This window comes from Protopterus annectens, chromosome 8.part0 (genome assembly GCF_019279795.1).
Source record: "Protopterus annectens isolate FY-2018-M chromosome 8.part0, PAN1.0, whole genome shotgun sequence".
In the NCBI taxonomy this organism is placed as follows: domain Eukaryota; kingdom Metazoa; phylum Chordata; order Ceratodontiformes; family Protopteridae; genus Protopterus; species Protopterus annectens.
Window position 1 is genome coordinate 331033370 of NC_056741.1, and position 21060 is coordinate 331054429.

The 21060-nt window shown below is 44.0% G+C and overlaps 1 protein-coding gene across 1 annotated transcript in view; it reads left to right on the forward strand.

Annotated features, from left to right (window-relative positions):
• Window positions 1-20234, forward strand: part of SSR2 (signal sequence receptor subunit 2) — a 265636-nt gene extending 245402 nt beyond the window's left edge. The window contains exon 5 of the mRNA XM_044079824.1: window positions 19694-20234. Within this exon, the coding sequence (XP_043935759.1) occupies window positions 19694-19804 (111 nt within the window). The 3' untranslated portion in view covers window positions 19805-20234. The remainder of the gene's footprint in view (window positions 1-19693) is intronic.
• Window positions 20235-21060: the final 826 nt, after the last annotated feature.

The window sequence follows — 21060 nt, forward strand, 5'->3', positions numbered from 1 at the left end:
ACACCTCTCAGTAAATCTGTGATGGATGTCATTTTGGAAGCCAGAAGGCCTAGTACTAGAAAATCTTATGCTGATAAGTGGAAGAGATTCTGTGCTTGGAACCAAGCACAAGGAATGGACACAGCAAAGCCCAATATTCCTCAGATTTTACAATACTTAACTGAGATGCTTGACAAGGGGCCTATCTTTTTCTTCAATAAAAATCCATGCCTCTGCCATCTCGGCTCATTACAACACAGAACCTCCCCTCTTTTCTCATCCACTGCTTAAGCAGTATCTTAGAAGGGCCAAAAACTTAAGGCCTCCCAGGAGAGCACCAACTCCTGCATGGGACCTCAATTTTGTGCTGGAAAAACTCACCCTGCCTCCTTTACAACAGCAGCTACTGCGGATATAAAATTTCTATCTTGGAAAACAGCTTTTCTTTTGGCAGTCACTTCAGCAAGAAGGGTTTCAGAACTACAGGCTCTCATGGCAGTGGAGCCTTTCATTATATTTTACCCGGACAAGGTGGCCCTCAGGACCAATCCTTCTTTTATGCCTAAGGTGGTATCCAGTGCGGCTCTTAACTAGACCATTCACCTGCCAACATTTTACCCAAATCTGCAGAACAAGAGGGAGCGGATTCTACATTCATTGGATGTACGCAGACAACTAAGATTCTACTTAAACAGGACCAAATCTGTAAGAAAGTCTGAGCAACTATATTGGTAGCATTTGCTGCAGATCAGAGGGGAAGGCTATATATCAAAGCAGACTATTTCTAAATGGATAAGCCACTGCATTCGTTTCTGCTATTTGCACCATGGTAAACCTGTGCCCAAGGGGATCAGATCACATTTCACCAGGGCTGCCTCTACTTCAGCAGCTTTTCTCAGAGGGGTCCCAACCAAAGACATTCTAAAAGCTGCTACTTGGAGCTCTGTTCATACCTTCATAAAACATTATCAGTTATCTCTCTTCTCTAAATCCAGGACAGGCGGCTTTGCCACTGCAGTCCTGTAGGGCCTTATAGCCGCTCCTAATGCTGTTTAGTTCCATCCTCCCATCCATAGCTTTGGAATTCTACCCAAATGTAATGACTGCAACAGTGAAACACGAAGAACATAGTACAGTTGTGTACACCTACCATAAATGTAGATGTTCGAGTGTATTCACTGTTGTAGTCCGGGTTACTCACCTGCCATCCCCCATTCTGTACCTTTTCTTTCCTTCACTATACTCAAAAGCCTTTGTGGTGTATTTGCTTTTAGTCAAAGGTAAAGTTTATGTTTCTAAAAGTGCATTCATATATTTACTGTTTTACACGTATATATTTTTGCTCCCCATTTGGGGGCACCTGACATCTGGGGCAAGAAAAACTGAATAAAATGGTGTCGGCTGCATATTTTATACCCTTGACGACCTGACGTCATGGAAGAGGAGACAGCAACCGACGCAGGACCCAAGACTTTGTTATTCAGACTGACTGAGGGTAACCTGCCAGCAGGTTACCCAAATGTAATGACTGCAACAGTGAATACACTCTAACATCTACATTTATGGTAAGTGTACACAACTGTACTTTTTTTCTCGTGGTGTATTAAAATGGGCTCAATCTGAATGCTAAAAGCATAGTGTTGTCATTTTTGTTAGACAACAATCCACTCACCATACTGCATTGATAACACACCATTGCCAAATGAAAATGTAGTCAGGGATCTAGGAACTTGGATTGATTACTTCCTGTCTTTGCACCAGCATGTAGCAATGGTTGACAGAAAATTTTGTTTCGCACAGCTAATTGGCAAAGGAATATCGTCAAGGTTTAAAGAGTCTGTCACTCTATTTATACTCTACATTGATCAGACCAATTATTGCGTACAACAGCCCCATTGGTATGTATGATGCCCTTCTATTCCAGTATTCACTAGTAGGTTTACCCTTCTTCCCATCAGCTTGTTCGGCCAGGTTTCCAAAGCTTTTTCAGTCCCTGTTGGTGCGTCAGATGTCTGATGTGTTGGCTGGTACTTGGGCCATAAATGTGACATCTGTGTGCACCAGTCCTCAGAACTTTTCAGCCGCCAGCCGTATACCAGGTGTTCCTGCATTTTGCACGGACATCAGATCAGTTTCGCATTAAGGTAAGTACCCCATTGGGGATTTTCTTCAGTCCTTTTGTATTTGATGTGTCCGAACTACCTAGTAAGAGGGCCAAGCCCACAAGGCTGTCAACTTCCACCGCTCCTCCCTCTGGCGATTCCCAGCCTGTAGCCACTGTCATCTTGGCCAAGGAACCGGCGTCCACCACACCAGATAAAGCGGTTACCTACCAGGAGGTTGCAAATTCCAGAGCAGACAACATGTCCACAGAGGATATCCTGGCTCCCGATTCAGATGCCAGGGGGGAACCAGCTTCTGTGATGGGTGCTTCAGAGCAGGCCTCTGCCGTTCCTTCTATTCCTTCAAGGCCGACCGACAGCCATATGCTGGTTTGGCTGGCAAAGAAAAAACAAAAAACAAGGCATGTCGCTTAAACTCCTGAGGCCTTGCCTGACTGGCAGGCCTTCAGTCAGTCTTTGCAATGCCTTCTTGGCCCTTAGGCTTATGCCTGACCTTCCTCATGTTGCTCCACCTCTTCTTAGTCCCAGGCCTCTTTAGTTAGAGACTACCCTTAGCCATCCTGCTGAAGAAGAAATGTTTGACTCCTCAGAGGACTCCTTGTCCTACTCCTCACAAATATCTTCCCCTCTGGGGTATGGATCCCCAGAAGAAGCCTCTTCTGAGCCTTACTCCACTGTGGAAGACCTTACCTTTAGGGGACACGAATAATCTTATGAGGGAACATTTCAAGTGGGATTGCTCAGACATGTCTGAGCAACAGAAAATATTCTTTGACTTGATCCAGATGGAATTTCCTAACCCTGGCCCCCATTCCTCCTGTCCAGCCTGCCTTCCTTAATGCTTTTGCAGGAGCATGTGTAAACCCGGACTCCCAGTCACCTGCCTGTAGAAGGACAGACCGGTTGTGTAGAGTACCTGAGGCAGATAAAGTTCTTTTCAAATGCCCACCAGCTGACCCAGCAACCATTTCTATTGCCACTGACTGGGCTACCAAACTCCTCCCCACTACCGCTGTCCTGCCTGCAGATAAAGACAGCAAGGCCATGGAGAGGTGGGGGAAGAAGTTAAACACTTCAGCTACTCTAGCCTTTATGGCTACAAATTACCAGTTACACATGGCCAAATACTTGGCATTACTGGACAAAGCGTCTAAGGATCTTAATGAGATCCCTGACTGCTCTGCAAAGGCATCCCTGTTTTCCTTGCTTGGACTCCTCGGGTGTGCATGTGATGCAGCAGAGGCCTCTGCCAGGTCATCTGCATGTGTATTGAAGAGATACTCTTGGCTGTGTCTTCAGCATTTACCAGATGACTTTAAGGCCAAACTCTTGGATGCTCCTTGGATCACACTGCCCTTTTTGGCTCCAAGGTAGCTGATCTCTTTAATTCACTTCAGCAAAAAGGGAAAGAGCTCCAGGATCTAAAGTGTTTTCTTGTCTCTCCAGTCCCAAAATTTCAAAGAAACTACCCAGCCAAGACACAGTTTATCAGGAAGACTTCTAGGCCCTCTGCCCCTGCCAGATCTAAAAGACCTCACAGGAGGCAGACTTCTCAGTCTAGGACAGCTCAAGCTACCGTCCAGAGACCTCCCTTTCCAGACAGGACAGGCGACATCTGACTGCCTGCCTCCTTTTCTCACCCCCCCATACCTTTATCCTCCCACCTCTCACTGCCTCCCTGCATGGGCCCTAGTGACATCCGACAAATGGGTTTTGTCAGTCCTGAAGGAGGGATACTTGATGACCGGGGTGTACTTCCCCCCCGAAGTTTCATATTCCACTACCTCCACCCTCTCAATGGTACCTCCTTCCCGAGGTTCTAAACCTGCTGCTCCAAGGCACTCCAGAATTCGTTCCTCCCTCTGCTCGAGGGAGAGACTTCTACTCCAGAATTTTTCTGGTACCCAGGAAGGAAGGGACCATGGAGGCCCATCCTAGACCTTTCCTGACTCAACCCATTCCTGAAGGTTCCTTCCTTCAGGATGATTACATTACCCATTCTCTTTCCTCTCATCCTTCCCCAGGCTTTCAGGATGACCCTGGACATCAAGGAAGCCTATCTACATATTCCAATAAAACCATCCTTCAGAAAATTCCTCTGATTCAAAGTAGGCTTCATGCATTTTCAGTTTTGTGCCTTGCCCTTTGGACATTCCACTACTCCAAGGGTATTTACAAAATGCCTAGCCTCAGTTATTGCTTACTGAAGAACAAGAGGTATGCAAATTTTCCTATATTTAGACGATCTGCTAATTTAAGCAGCAGACAGACAAACCCTCTTAACCTGCATAAAGGACCTCCTGCTCCTGCTGCAGTCCTTAGGTTTCCTCATAAACTTCCCAAATCCAACCTAAATCCTACACAAGACATTGTCTTCCTAGGATGCAGAATCAGAACAGACCTTGGGATGGCCTTCCTACCTCAGGAAAAAAGTGCTCTCCCTGGCCCAACTCCTTCAATCTGCCCTCCTTACTCCCACCCTGACTGCAAGGGAATTTCTCAGACTTCTTGGTCACATGGCTGCCACTGGCAAGATTACACATGAGAAAGATGCAATGGTATCTTCACTCAGTATGGACCCAGCAGTCTCATCCCCTAGAGTTCAGAATCACACTTACTACCCTGCCTCCACCAAGAGCTAAAGTGGTGGATGTCCCAGGTGACCCTAAACCTGGGTCTCCCTCTACAGTTGCCCCCCTTCTCAGATCACGCACACAGACGCCTCAGATCTGGGCTGGGGAGCAACGTTAAGCACAAGGAAAGTACAAGATTGTGGAAAAACAAACACAAGCAATGGCACATCAACATCAAATAAATGTCAGCCATACTTCTGGCCCTGCAGACCTTTCTACCTTTCTTCATACAGGGCATTCTGAAGATCTTCACAGATACCACACTGATGTGGTACTTGAACAAGCAATGAAGGGACCAAGTCCTACCTCCTCTGCAGACTAGCTGTACAGGTATGGGAACTAGATGTCTCCCAAGGGATCACCCTACAGGCAGAGCCTACATCCCGTTCCAACAAAATTACCAGGCAAACTCCTTAAGCAGAGCCTCCTCAGACAGGAATGGATGCTGTTGAGGGAGGTATTCCTAGAGTTGATCCACAGGTGGGGTATTCCACAGATAGACTTGTTCACCTCCTCCACAAACAGGCAACTCCAGAGCTACTGCTCCAGAACTTACGACCTGAAGGCTCTTCAAACATATGCCTTCTTAATGTCCTGGAAGGGGTAATACCTGTACACCCCCCCCCCCTCTGATACAGAGTCGTACTAAAAATTCAACAGGACTCACCAAACATCTTGTTGGTGACACCCTTTTGGCCTAGGAAACACTGGTTCCCCCTACTTCATCTATTCAAGGGCAATCACCACAAGTTACCCACCCCCCCCTCAGTGGATCTAGTCACACAGCACCAGGGGACACAGATTCACCCATAGTGGAGATCCCTGCACCTCTCCCTGTGGCTGATAGGATTCGGATTCCCTTCAGACACCTATATAACGAGGACATGCTCTCAGTCCTGCAGGAGGCCAGGAAACCAAACGCAAGGAAATCCTCTCTCTCTAAATGGAGAAGGTTTTCTATCTGGCTTCAGAAAAGACAAAGCCGCTAGACAGCGACCTGCCTCTAATTCTCTCTTAACTATGTGAACTGCTAAGACAGGCTTGTCTTACACCTCCTTAAAAGCACACCCGTCAGTCATTTCTGCCTGCCTGCCTGCCTATGGAGCCTCCACTTGCTTTCAGCCAAACTATTCATAAAAGGTGTTTTACTATGCCGCTAGAAACTCAAGGTATTGGAGCCTCGGACACTATTCCCTCAGGTGGGTCCGGAGCTGCTGAGCAGGCACTGGCTTCTGAGGGTGTATTCAGACCTAAACATCATCTTTACATTAAACCGACTTCAGCTTCAAAGGCAAAGACTAAAGCACCTTCTAAAGTAAAGAAACAAACTCAAGAGCCACGTGGACAGGCATCTATGCCCAAAAAACAGATGCTCAAAATGGCCGAAGATTTGATTACCTTGATCAGGGGGTTCCATCCCCCTCCTGATAAGAGGCCTAGGCAAGAGACTGACTATGAATCTTCAGATCAGGTTTCTATTTCTTCTGATTCCTCTTCTGATCAGGAATATTCTCTTCTCCCCTATGAGGATTCTGATGCTGAAGAATCCATACCTTCAGCTTCTCCTCTTCTCTTCCGTGTGGGAGCCAGTCACTACCAGTTCAGAGTACTGCCCTTCGGACTCTCTACAGCCCCCAGAGTATTCACAGTGCATGGCGGTTGTCACAGCTCACTTGCGACTTCAAGGATTCCAGGTGTTTCCATACCTAGACGACTGGCTCATTTCCACCCTCACCAGACATCTACTGGAAAAAGCCTTGGCATACTCTCTCCTCGCTGCTCAAAGGCTAGGTATAACTATAAACTGGCAGAAATCCAATCTCACCCCATCTGTCGACAGAATTCATAGGGGTCATCTTGGACACAAAAACTGCAGAGCTGCTATTCCAGAGCACAGAATTTTAAGGATAAAGCAACAAATAATTCCAATCCTTTCAAAGGAAAAATCCACGGCTCACTCAGTTCTACAGCTGTTGGGTTCCATGGCATGTTCCTGAACAGCCTGAAGCTAATGGCTTGGCTACTCCAATTCCCTTGATTGCCAGGCAGAATGATCTTTCTTTACCAGTACGTGATATTCTCATTGCTTCTCATAAGTCTTCCACTAGAATTACTTATCTGAGGAAGTGGGAAAGATTTACCTGTTGGCTGAAAGATAAACAAATAGACCCCTTTTCAGCACCAGTGTCGATAATACTGGACTATCTGACTATCTGGCCGATCTGTTTCAATCGGGTCTATCGGCTTCTACCATTAGAGTTCATTTGGCTGCAATTTCTAATTTTCATCAGGGTATCCAAGATTCCTCTCTTATGTCTCATAAATTGTGCCAGACCTGCATAAAAGGTGTGAATCATCTGAAGCCACCTTTTAGAGAACCTATTCAGCCATGGGATTTATCATTAGTTCCACAAGCTCTGACAATGGCACCTTTTGAACCAGCTTCTTCTTGCAACCTCAAGTATTCGTCATGGAAAACCTTGTTTTTGGTCACTATTACTTCTGCCAGACTTATTTCTGAACTTCAAGCTTCATGCATCAAGAGTCCATACTTGATTTTTCATAAAGCAAGAGTGTCTCTGAGGACTAATCCATCATTTCTACCTAAAGTGATCTCTGAAATGTCCATTAATCAAGCCATTGAATTGCCAGTTTTCTTTCCCAACCATTCAAACAGAGGAGAGTATTGCCTACATACCCTCGATATACACAGGCAAATCCGTTTTTACCTAAACAGGACTAAATCCTTTCGTAAATCTGACCAGTTATTTTTGGCCTTTTCTGGACCTAGATTAGGATTGGCTGTTGCTAAGGTCACATTAGCTAGGTGGTTGAAGAACTGTGTGACCTTTATCTACACACAACGTAATATTTCGTTGCCTACTACCATGAAAGCTCATTCTACAAGGTTGGTGGCAACTTCTACTTCCTTCCATGCCAGAGCTTCTTTACATGACATCTGTGCAGCTGCAACTTGGGCTATGCCTCATACCTTCATCAATCATTACAAATTGGATTTGGCCTCCAGGGGAAGAGCATCTTTCGGTTTTGTGGTGCTCAGGAATGTCCTTCCATGAGAGCCTCACAGGAATAGAGGTAGCCGGGGACTCTCTCCCATACGTAAGGAATGAACGAGGGTTAACAGTATCAGATAAAGAAGTTGTCTTACCATAATGTTCCATCTGTATTGTTGATCCTCATTCAGTCATTACGACTCTCCCTCCTTCCCCCTCCTGTGGTTTCTAGTGGATATCACCATCCAGTTCTCTTAGGTTAATTGACCAGAGGTAGCCTGTTCCTTCTTTAACTTGCAAACTCAATCTGAGGTAACAGGGAGAAGGGGGGATTATGCGTAAGAGTTTAGCTTGAGAGTTTGAAGCTGACGCGAGCTTGGAAAATGGCCGGCTTGGTTCCGAGGTCGGAACCGATACCCATAATGACTGAACGAGGATCAACAATACAGATGGAACGTTATGGTAAGACATAACTTCTTTTTCTAACTTGTCTAGGGTACACCATAAACGAAAAGAAGTCACAACTGGTATCATCTCAAAAAAATTACATTCCTGGGTGCAAGCTTGAATACAGCTGCCCAGATGGCTTACCTTATGCCAGAAAAACAAATTCATTTGGTAACTTACTTCAAACCAGGTGGCCACAAAAACCCTGCTATCTGCAAGACAAATTCTGCAAGCCTTGAGGTTCATGGCCTCCTGCATTCTTCTAATTCCATATGCAAGACTGCATATGAGGAAACTTCAGTGGTACTTAAAAAGTTTATGGAGTCAACATTCACAGCCGGGAAACAATGATTCCTATCATACCTTGCCTGCAACTAGAGTTCCTATGGTGGGCAGAGGCCTGCCACCAAAACAAGGGACTGCCATGCACTCCACCCCCCTGCCGCCTAAACCCTAACTACAGACGCATCAGACTATGCTTGGGGGGCTCATCTGGCAGGGAAGTGCATTCAGGGCAAATGGAGCCCAAATCAAATGCACCTTCATATCAATCAGAAAGAGATGCTAGCTGTACAGAATGCACTGACAACCTTCAAGGACTACCTTCATCCAGGACAATTAATGATAGACAGACAACACCACAGTTATGTGGTACTTAAACAAGCAGGGGGCTTCACACTCCTACCCCCTTTGCAGACTAGCCATGGCATTGTAGAACACTGCCTTGACCTACCAATTACAACTACAAGCTCAATTCTGCCAGGAAAACTGAATACTCTGGCAGACGAACTAAGCAGAAATCTCATGGACCCACACGAAAGCAAACTGGAACCATGGATTTTCAACATGTTGACACGCAAATGGGGGAGTCCAGACAGATCTTTTTGCCTCACCCCAGAACTATCAATTGGATAAATTCTGCACAAGAACTCATCACAAAAAAGCCTGGAAAGTGGATGCTCTATCATTCAGCTGGAAAAACCTATCAATCTATGCTTTTCCCCCTCTGCCTCTGCTCTCCAAAGTTCTACTAAAAGTCAAACAGGACAAACCAAAAATGATTCTGATTGCTCCAGACTGGCCTCGCCAACACTGGTACCCACTCTTGCGCAATGTCACACCTTCCACCGTGGCACTTGCCTCAGACACCTTACTTACTGTCTCAGCAGAACAACCAAGTTATGCGCACTCAGCTCCAAACTTTGAATCTTGCAGCGTGGCTAATCACCTAAATTCACCCTTAGCATCCCTCAGCAAACCTGTGATGGATGTCATTTTGGAGGCGAGAAGGCCTAGTACTAGAAAATCTTATGCTGACAAATGGAAAAGATTCTGTGCCTGGAATCAATCACAAGGAATAAGGACAGCACTGCCCAATATTCCGCAGACTACAATACTTAACTGAGATGCTTCACAAGGGCCTGTCCTTTTCTTCCATAAAAATCCATGCCTCAGCCGTTTCAGCTCATTACAACACAGAACCTCCCCTCTTCTCTCATCCTCTGTTAAAGCAGTATCTCAGAGGGGCCAAAAACTTAAGACCACCCAGGAGATCCCCAACCCCTGCCGGGGATCTCAATTTTGTATTGGAAAAACTCACTCTCCCTCCTTTCGAGCCAGCCTCTACTGCAGACTTAAAATTTCTCTCCTGGAAAACCGTTTTCCTTTTAGCAATCACTTCAGCTAGAAGGATTTCTGAATTACAGGCTCTTATGGCAGTGGAGCCTTTCATTACTTTCATTATTTTTCATGCGGACAGGGTGTGTCTCAGGACCAATCCATCCTTCATGCCTAAGGTGGTATCCAGTTTGGCTCTTAACCAGACCATTCATTTGCAAACTTTCTTTCCCAATCCACAGAACAAGGGGGAGCGGATTCTGCATTCATTGGATGTACACAGACAATGTAGATTTTACTTAAACAAGACAAAATCTCTAAGAAAATCTGAGCAACTACTGGTGGCATTTGCTGCAGGGGCAGAGGAAAAGGCTATTTCAAAGCAGACTATTTCCAAATGGATAAGCCATTGAATTCGTTTCTGCTATATGCACCATGGTAGAACTATCCCCCAGGGGATCAGATCTCATTCCATCAGGGCTGCATCTACTTCTACAGCCTTTCTCAGAGGTGTTCCTACCAGAGACATTCTAGAAACTGCTACCTGGAGCTCAGTTCATACGTTCAGCAAACATTACCATTTACCTTTCTTCTCTAAATCCAGAGCTGGCTTTGCCACTGCTGTCCTGCAGGGTCTTATAGCTGCTCCTAATGCTGTATAAATCCATCCTCCCAACCATAGCCTTGGGAATCTACCCAAATGTAATGACTGCAACAGTGAAACACGAAGAACGTAGTACAGTTGTGTACACTTACCATAAATGTAGATGTTCGAGTGTATTCACTGTTGCAGTATTGGTTACTCTCCCTCCAGCCCCCTGTTTTTCACTTACTATAATTCCACTTTCTTTTACTATGCTTAAAAGCCTTTTTGGTGTATTTGCTTTTGTTTGGAAGTATATTTTTTGTGTTTTTATTTTTATATATACATATACATACATATACATACATATATATATATATATATATATATATATATATATATATATATATATATATATATATATATACACATACATATATATACATACATATATATATATTTTTTTTTTTTTGACATCTGGGGCAAGAAAAACTGACGTAATGGTGTTGGCTGCATGTTTTATACCCCTGACGTCATGGAAGAAGGGACAGCAACCGACACAGGACCCAAGACTTTGTTAATCAGGCCAACTGAGGGCATCCTGCCAGCAGATTACCCAAATGTAATGACTGCAACATAGGTTCATACTAGGCTATCTGCCCTAGGGCATTTATAAGCCTAGCCAGAGTGTGTTTGGCTTTCGACACCCATTTTAAATGAATTTTACTATGCCCTTTTTCGAGGTTAGTATACTGTGCCTCTAACAGTGACACAGAAGTGATACCCGGGGTAAACCTACTATCTCCCATCCACTCCTCAAGATTCCTCTTGAAGAGAGTCAATGAGGGACTCTGCCTAACCTGGACTGGGATTTTATTCCAGAGTGAAGGGAGACTCTGGGTTATGAATCTGTCCCTCCAGCATGTCCTATTTATTTCAGTGCTGAGGTTCAAGTCTCTCGAGCGCGTAGCTCGATGGGATTTGGATTTTCTGAGGTGCAGCATGTCCATTAATTCCAGGTTGGACATGGCTTTACACGTCAGGCACAGATCGCCTCTGAGCAGGTGGTATGCCACTGAGTAGAGCTGGAGTTTCTTTAACCGGGCAGCATATGGCATCTGTTTGAGCCCTTTGCTCCTCTTGGTGAGGTACTTTTGGGGTCTTTCCAGTTGCTGCAGGTGTCTGGTAAGGTACATCCCAAAAGGGGCATTGTACTCAATTATGGGCCTGATGAGGGATGAGTAAAGAGGCACGATGACCTCCCGTGATCTAGATGTGAATCCCTTCATGATTAGGTGGGCTATATAAAATGTTTTTCTAACCACTTTGGCCATGTGGTTGTCAAATGAGAGATTGCTATCAACTTGGGTCCCCAGGTCCGTAATCTTCCGTACTTAATGGATTACCACCTATGTGGTAATTTGTGGGCACTTTGTTTTTGCCAAAGGGGATGACTATACACTTTTTGGCGTTTAGCTTGAGGCCATGGCTCTGGCACCAGTTGTCTGTTTCTATGAAGCCCTTTTGTAGGATGCTTGTGTCGGCTGGAAAGTTGATTATGGCGCCCAGTTTGCAGTCATCTACGAACTTGGTCAGCCACAGTCCTTCCGTGTTAGCCTGTACCTCCGAGAAATATATACCGAACAAGAGAGGTCTCAGGACTGAGCCTTGTGGGACGCCACTTGTAACTGGTTTGGAGTCTGACATGGCTCCAGCAATTCTAACCATGTGGGTTCTGTCCTTGAGCCAGTTTGCAACCCATCTAGTGACATAGGGGTTTATATTTAAGCTGGTGAGCTTATCTATAATGCCCGAGTGGGGTATTGTATCGAAGGCTTTTGCAAGGTCCAGGTAGGCTTTGTGAACCACCTTCCCCTCGTCAATGGCCTTGGTGACTGTTTCAAAGAAATCGACCAGGTTTAAGAGGCAGGATCTGCCCTTAACTAAGCAGAACTGGGTAGGATCCAGTGTCTGTAGGTCCCCAATATCTTTATTTATGAGGTCCATGATGATCCTTTCCATAGCTTTGCAGACCAAGCTAGTCAAGCTTATGGGGCAATAGTTTCCAGGATCTGTTGAGGCACCACCTTTGTGGAGAGGGACCACTGTTGCTGTACGCCACTCTTTGGGTACATATCCTGTAGTAAGGCTGAGATTGAACAGTAGTTTTATGTTTGGGTGTAGTTCTTCTTGGAGTTCATGTAGGACGCAGCCCGGGACACTGTCTGGTCCCATTGATGCTGTGTTTTTTGCTTTGAAGAGGGCAGCTCTTACCTGAGCATCTGTGATGTCAGGGGGGCAGCACTCTGCTGGGATAGATGTTTTCCCTTTTGGTGGGGAAGGGGGGGAGAAGTTTGCACAGAACCTGTCAGCTAGGATGTTGGCAATGTCTGTGGGTTAGGTGTATTTTTTGTCATTTTGGACTAATTCTGAGCATATCTGGGAATTCCCACCCAGGTTCCTAACATAACTAAAGAAAGCCTTGTGATTATCCTTAGTGTCCTGTGCAATTTTTCTCTCGAAGCTGGCCTTAGAGGATTTTATGAGTGCCCGTAGTTTTTTGCTAATACTGATCAGAGATGCCTTCCCTTTTTGGGATTTTGCTCTATCATGTAGTAGCTTCCTCCTTCTATTGTATAGTTTGTTTATGGCTGGGGTCCACCAGACAGGACGCCTAACTTTGGAGGATTGGGTCTTGGTTTTATTTGGGATTGCATGATCCATGCATTCCTGAAGGTGTTCATAGAATGCATTTATAAAGGATTCTGCGGTCTGGACCGTATTTTCCACAGGCCCGGTGGCTTTGAAGGATTCCACCTCGGTTTTGAGGAGTGTGAAATTTGCTTTAGAGAAGTTTTTCACTGTGGTTTTTTGGGCAGGGGCTGGGGTCGGGATGTGAATATCTAGTGAGATTAGTTTATGGTCTGATCTTACCAGTGAGGGATACACTTCTGGTCTGGAGCATAGAGTCCCCATGTTGGTGATGATCAGGTCCAGTATGTTTTCCCCTCTTGTGGGAGTGGCAACAAGTTGTTCCACAGCATTTGAGTTTATAAATTCTAGGAACCTTTGGGCTAGGGTGTTGGAGCTAGAGTAATGCTCCCAGTCTATGTTAGGGTAGTTGAAGTCACCCAATATAATGGTGTTTGGAGAGACCTTCATATTTTCCAGTGTTCTCAGGAAGGCCGAGTGTGGGGTTCCTGGGTTTGGGAGGGTGGTCTGTAGCAGGCTATAAACTGGAAGGCAGTTTTACCCACTGTTAGTTGCACATGGATAGTCTCTGATGCTTCGTGCTGTGCCACCAACCTGGAGGTGTGGGTATCTTTGACTAATATTGATACTCCCCCTCCTTTTGTGGTTCTGTCCAAGTTTTGGGGCCGAAAAGCATGGTATGAGGTATAACCTGGTTGTGCTGGGGTGCTCTCGGGAGCCTTGAACCAGGTTTCTGTTACTGCACAGATATCGATGTTCTCCATGCTAAGGAGAGTTTCGAGTGCGTGCATCTTGAGGTTTAGACTTCTGGCGTTGAGTAGCATTACTCTTAGTTTCTTATCCCTTGTGATACCTATGGAGGTGGGTTTGTCTTTTGAGCCTTGCCTAAAACAGGTACTATGGGGGTAGCAAGAGCCTTTGCCAATATCCGAAAGCCCAGGTGTGACAGGTGCAAGTCGTGCCTAGCGAAGCATCGTGGCTTGTCGAGCATGTTATCCCAGGCAGACAGGCATTGGATCCCCTTTGAATGACACCAATACTTAAGCCAATTGTTGAAATTGATCATCTTGTCTTCATATTGTGGCATCATTCTTGGTGAGGATTAGATGCTACTCAAGGTCAGGGTCATACCGGCCTGGGCTACATGCTCAGAGAGCTCCTCTATGTCTCTGTTCATGTAGTCCAGGGAGGTACGTCTCAGGTCATTCACACCAGCATGGACAATGACTGAGTCATATTTGTACATGCCTTGGAGTGACCTGAGTGCTTGTGTTATGTGGTGGATCCTAGCGCCCGACAGGCAGCTCACCGTGACCTTCTCCTTGTTCAGCCTGGTGAGCGGGATGTCAGTGTGCCTGACGATAGTCACCTATTACAAGTGTATCAGGTGTGTTGTTTAGCCTTAAGGGCTGTGACTGTTCGGCACACTGGCTTTGTGAGGTATGTGTTGCACGTGTTTTGTTTTGGGGTAGCGGTTGCTTGGGTATCTGCTTTGGAGGTCTCTGCTGCTTAGGCAGATTTTTATTTAGAGCCTCAGGGTATGTTTTTGTGTGTTTATGTGTTTGGTTTGTTGTCGTGGTCGGTCTATGTGAGAATGGAATTGTAGTGACTGTGGTTTCCTTCTCCTCCTGACTGGTTACGCCAGTACTGAGATGAGAGAGCTTAGCCTCCAGTTTGGCTATATGGTTGCATCTCTCACATGTGTTGGAATTTGATGGGAGGAGGAAAGGGTTGTCTGTGTACATGAGGCAGTTGTAACATTGCCTCAAGATTCCCAGATTCTCCAACTGGACCGGAGAGGAGATTGACAACTGACCTTTGGACATGCTAGAATAGTATTGGGAATTCCTTTTTAATTGAAAAAAAAAGGGCCAATGGGGAACAAAGTACTCAAGGGGAGTTTGTGAGGGTGTAGTGCTTTTAATTTTTTAGTGCTGACTTATATAATTGCTTTAGTGAGAAAGTGCCAGGCTTTAGAGTGGGAATAGTGTGTTTATTATGAGAACTAGATCAGTTCTAAGGGAAAAAGTGAAGAGCAGACTTTGTGGAGCCGAGAATGGTTTAAACCCAATTAAGCGGCGCTTCCCGATGCTGCACTATGTGCAAAATCGCGCAAAGCCACGCTAAAGCAGGTTTTATGCAGGGGGACTTGAAAGAGCTAGAAATTGGCCCAAAACGGCCAATAGACTACCAGATTCTTGTGCTGGGAACACTCCTCCAGGGATAGATAGGCTGCTCCAAGCTCCCAACTGCCACTGGTGAACAAAGAAGCCTCCCTTTATCCAAGAAAGGAAATGGGCAACACAGGAACTTTCCAAAAGTCCAGAATACAGCAAAGCCTGTATTTGGACTACTCTAGGTCAGGAAAGACGGGAAACAAGGATATATATATATATATTTTTTTTTTTTAAACAAACAGCAGGAAAATGCAATAAATATGTAACACAGGCTAGCGCACTTGAATGTGTAGCCTCAACAGGTAAAAGCAACCAACAGGACAAACTTTAAAAGTGCAGGTGCAAAAACAACTTTAAACAGTTTAAAACAGTTCAAGAAGCAGAAATACTTGCAGTTTAGCTAGATCGGACAGTCGTCCAGGTAGTAGCAGGAAAACTAACACTTTTATCAGGTTAGCAGTCGCTCTGTTAGCCTCTCTGCTGCTAGAACCACTCTGCAGGACCACAAGGAGCTTGGCTGAGTAGTAACAAGCGCAAAAACGCGCCAAAGTGGGTTTTATACAATGCACTCTAACATCTACATTTATGGTAAGTGTACACAACTGTACTTTCTTTGCAGCATCACTGTTGTCTCATATTTTCTCTAATTTTTGGTGACTGTCTTCACTGTGTTCCATGGTATATCCAATACTGAGGAATTTATTTTGTACCCTTCTCCTGACTGATATCTTTCAACAATGAGATCCCTTTGATGTTTTGTAAGCTCTCTGTGAACCATGGCTTTTGCTGTAGTAGGCAAGTGAGTATATGTCAGGAAATTCATACTAGGACAGCTTAACTTCTTGGGTTTAATCAGAGTCTCTCTAATTGATGACAGGTGTGTACCCAAGAAGACTGAATGGTGTAATTAAATCAAAACATGCTTCAACGAAGTATTAATTTAAGGGTGTGCACACTTATGCAACCAGCTTATTGTACGTTTTGTATTTTTTTATATTTTCCCCCTAACAGAGGTTATAGGTCACATTAAAGGTGGGAAAAATTTTGAAATGATTTATTGTGGTCTCTTTATATCACAAGAACCTGGCATTTTAACAGTGGTCTGTAAACTTTTTATATCCACTGTAGGTGCCAAACCAGGGATGAATTTCCATTTTCCCATCCAATTGTCCAAGTTGCAATTGAATTGAATTAGGGAGGAACTCTGCTTCACATTGCGTGTTCCATAGACTGAGTAGTGTCTGGGATACATACCTATCTCTCCAGCATGTCCTATTTATATCACAGGCAAGGTTTAAGTAATTCTGGTAATATGTGTTTTGTGAATATGCAGGAGGTCATCAGAGTGGGGTCTGACAATGCCCTGTGTGCCAGGCATAGAGCTCCCCTCAAAAGCCTGTAAGAAACAGAATACAGGGATAGGGCCTTGAGAGGTTCATATCACATTATCGAAAGCCGATAATGTCGAATGCCACAATGTCGAACCTTATGCAGTGAACGCTAAAAATAGCGAAGCTGCAGAACATCAAATTCTTTCCTAGGGAAAGAATTTGGTTGTCCGTTTCTGTGGCTTCGCTATTTTTAGCACTGTGGTGGAAAGTTATGGGGGTTCAGGTAAGTGTGATTGTGTGGACATTGGGTTTAGGGCACGGGTTACGTGAGTTAGGGTTAGGGCGCTGGTGAGATGAGTGTGCGATAGTGACAGACCTTAGGATTAGGGTTGGGTTAAGGAAAGTGGATAGATAGTAGTGTTTGTATAGTTTAGTGTAGGGTTAAATGTATGATTTTAAGTGTAAGTGTGTGGATTGCTGTTTTTTTGGTGTGCCTGTGTTGTGTGAATGTGTTTCGTAATAGCAAATTTTTTCCCTGGGAAAAAATTTGCTATTCTGAATGTTCGATATTGTGTGCTTTAGATTATTTAGGTTCGATTAAATGGTGTTTGGTGTTTTCGGCTTTCGATGACGTGATATAAACGCGCCTTGAGGTGGTCTGCATAGGACATATTACTTATACCCTGTATTCTTTTAGTGAGGAACCTCTGTGACGTTCCAGTTGTTGGCTATGCCTGGTTAGGTACGTACCAAAGGGTGCATTGTACTTGATGGGTCTTATGAATGCCATATACAGTGGAACAGTGACTTCCTTGGACTTAGATGCCATATCTTTGTTTATAATTTGCGCAGTGGAGAATGATTTCCCCATCAGTGTAGACACGTGATGATTAAAGGCTAGATTACTATCAATGTGTGTCCCTAAGTCCCTGACTACTGGATCAACTCTAAGGGGTGTGTTGTCAATGTGATAGTTACCAGGGATGGATGACTTCCCAAAGGGTACTGTTATGCATTTCTTAGCAGTTAGTTTTAGCCCATGACTCTGACACCAGTTATTTGTCTGTGTCAGCCCCTCCTGGAGAACATTTGTGCCAGTGTGAGATTCATTGACTGCTCCTAATTTGCAATCATCTGCAAATTTTATCAGCCAGAGACCACTGACATTGGCCTTGACTTCTGAGAAGTAAATGCCAAAAATGGAGTGTTCCAAGGACTGATCCCTGAGGAACTCCACTTGTGACTAGCCTCTTTATAGAGGTGGACTCTCCAATTCTAACTTCCTGGGTCCTGTCTGTGAGCCAATTGGCTATCCACCAGGTGATATACCAGTTTGTACCTAACCTCTTGTTTGTCAACAATGCCCGAGTGAGGTATTTTGTCAGAGGCCTTGGCCAGGTCATGGTAGACAGTGTGAATGACTTTGTCCTCATCCGTTGCTTTGGTGACCTTCTCAAAGAAGTCCACCAGGTTGAGTAGGCATGATTTGCCCTTGACAAAACCAAACTGGGTTGGGTCCAGTGTCCAGAGGTTTACTACATCTCTGATCGTCTCCATGATCATTCTTTCCATGGCTTTACATATAAGACTAGTAAGACTTACAGGTCTGTAATTTCCTGGCTCTGTAGATGGCCCACCTTTGTGCAGAGGGATGATTTTTGCCTTTCTCCATTCATGAGGCACGAAGCCTGTTTGGAGGCTGCAGTTAAATAGTAATTCCAGAGGCCCTGGTAAGTTTGTTTGCGAATAAATAAGGAATTAAAGTGCTCAAATAAGTTTCTAGTATTTGGATATAGCTCTTGGTTAATTTTTCCTTGTTCTATGCTTGTGGTGGACCAGTCTGAAGAATTGAGTAGAGGCAGAAGGTTTTCTTTCATTTGTCAGTTGACCTTGACTGGGTTGTGTGTGTGTGTGTGTGTGTGTGTGTGTGTGTGTGTGTGTGTGTGTGTGTGTGTGTGTGTATGTGTATAAAATATTTGTATTTGCTTATCTATTTAAAGTATGACAGAAAAAATGGTGAGGTCATCTGCAGATCTTAGCAGGCCTGTCACAGCACGTCCAAAAGAAGATTTAGGAGCAGCGAGTCTGGATGGTTTAGTGAAAGAGGGGAATTGGTCAAAAGGGATGAGGAAACAATGCACGGCACTGGTGTACAAGGCATTCTCCATCCCAGTGCTGATGGAATTACTGTATGTCAAATGGCATCAGAAATACTCATTCTAAGGATCTAAACCTTTTCTTCGACATCAGCAGAACAGTTTGGAGGGATCAGATGTTACCATTGCTCTGGAATAGACCTTTCATCCATTTCTACATTCGGGCAGAACTTGGATCTTGGATGCCTAATAGAAACTTTAGCCCAGGACTTCCCCCTGTACTACTGATGGACAGAGGCAGCTCCTAAATGCTTTATCCCATGTTTGGTTCCCCCAAAATTATCTGTGGTATTATCACAGATTTTCTCCCTAGGATTACTATATATGTATTGACCTTGGGATGGTTAAGCTCAGTCTATCACCAAATGAGATGCCTTGTTTCAAGCACCAAAAGGAAATTTGACTAGCCTTAAAATGGCCTTGAAGGGCAACTAGCCTAGTACTAAACTATGAACATATGCCTTGCTTTCAACTTAAAAAAAGTGTTTGCTGTTTAGTGGACATGCTAAATATGGCAAAATAGTAAGAACATGTACTGGGCTTGAAAGCATATTTTTTCAAACATAGTGTGCTACAGTCTTATTAGCCCATAGTAGCTTGATAGTTTCCCACTGATGGGATTTTTTTCCTCTGAATCATAGGCTTAATCTGTCATTATTTCCATCCTAGAAAAGAAAGCTGAAGTACAGTGTCTTCAGAGCTAACCAGGGAGTAGTTGCAGTAAACATTGTTTCCCACAGGTGTCTTGCCTTCCATCTCCATGTTACAGTATTTCTTCCTTTGGTGTTATAAAGCTGCTTTACTCGTGTCTGTTAATAGATAGGTGATCTCCAGATAGTCATATGTTTTTGTTTTGTATTTCAGAGGATGGTGTCTCTTGCATTATTTATTGTTTTTTTTTTTTTCTTCTCTCATTAACAGCTGGACTGGGCAGCATTTGGTGTTATGACCCTCCCCTCCATTGGAATCCCTCTCCTGTTGTGGTACTCCAGTAAGAGGAAATACGATACTCCCAAGACCAAGAAAAACTAGTGTTGTAAAACATGCTGCTTGAGTTAGTGGTGGTTTCTAAAATAAACAGGAAAAAAACAGTTAAATGAATTAAAGCATCAAGAAACAAGGCATTGATAAAACCTTGAAAGTTTAGACATAAAATGTTTTTAAATTATCAAGTCATTGTCAACAAGAAAAATGTCTTCTACAGCACCTGCAATTTTTGTTACCAGGATTAATTTCTGTATGTGCAACTTGTTTCTTTTCATCTTTCAGAGTGCAGAATGAACTACTCATGGAGAAAATGGGATTTTTGAATTCCAGAACCATTACAAATTGACAACCATTTTGTGTTTAACTAGAATTAACTTGAAATAAACCTATTGTTTTGGTTTATTTGAAATTGTATACTTGATGGTGAACAGTTTACTGAATTTTTTTTGTAATAAAATGTGTGGTCTGAAGGGAAGCCTAGGGTTTGCATTTTCTTTTCTTGGATTCATTATGTAGCATGATATGTTTTTCTTTGTGTGTCAGTTTGATTAATTAGGTTACTGCTAGGCAGTAGACTTGTTAAGCCATTTGAAGCCTAGTCACTGAAGTCCCATTATTACCCCAAGACGATTTTTCCCTTTGTCTCTAATGGAATTGGGGGTTAGGCTTGACATACATAAGCTGTTTCCATCCATTTGTCTGTTATATTTGAAGATTTGTGTTTTAATGGTCTGTCACAATACTTGACTGTACTTTTAAAAGCAGTGCACTTTTATCCTGTCAGTTTAGAAGCTGATCTGAAGTTGTCTTCATTTGCTCTTCAACCTGTGGGACACTGATCCGGGACGGATCCTACTCGGCCACATTTCTCCAGCATCGGATCCAAGCTGTAAGCTCCTCCCCTACCCGTAATCCTCCTGTCTCCTCCTTCTCTTCAGATCCTGTTTGTCACGCTTGTTGCAAGCATCGTGGTCCACTGCTCCAGGCTCTTTTTTGGGTAAGCAAGTTAAATCTTAATTTCTGTCTTCATCTATCAACAGTGGATATAAAAAGTGTACACACCCCTGTTGAAATGAGACCACAATAAATCATTTCAAAACTTTTCCCACCTTTAGTATGACCTATAACATGTACAATTCAATTGAAAAACAAACAAATCTGTTAGGGGAAAAAATATAAAAAACGTACAATAAGCTGGTTGCCTATGTGCACACCCTTAAACTGATACTCTGTTGAAGCACCTTTTGATTTAATTACAACATTCAGTCTTCTTGGGTACACACCTACCATCAGACTGATTA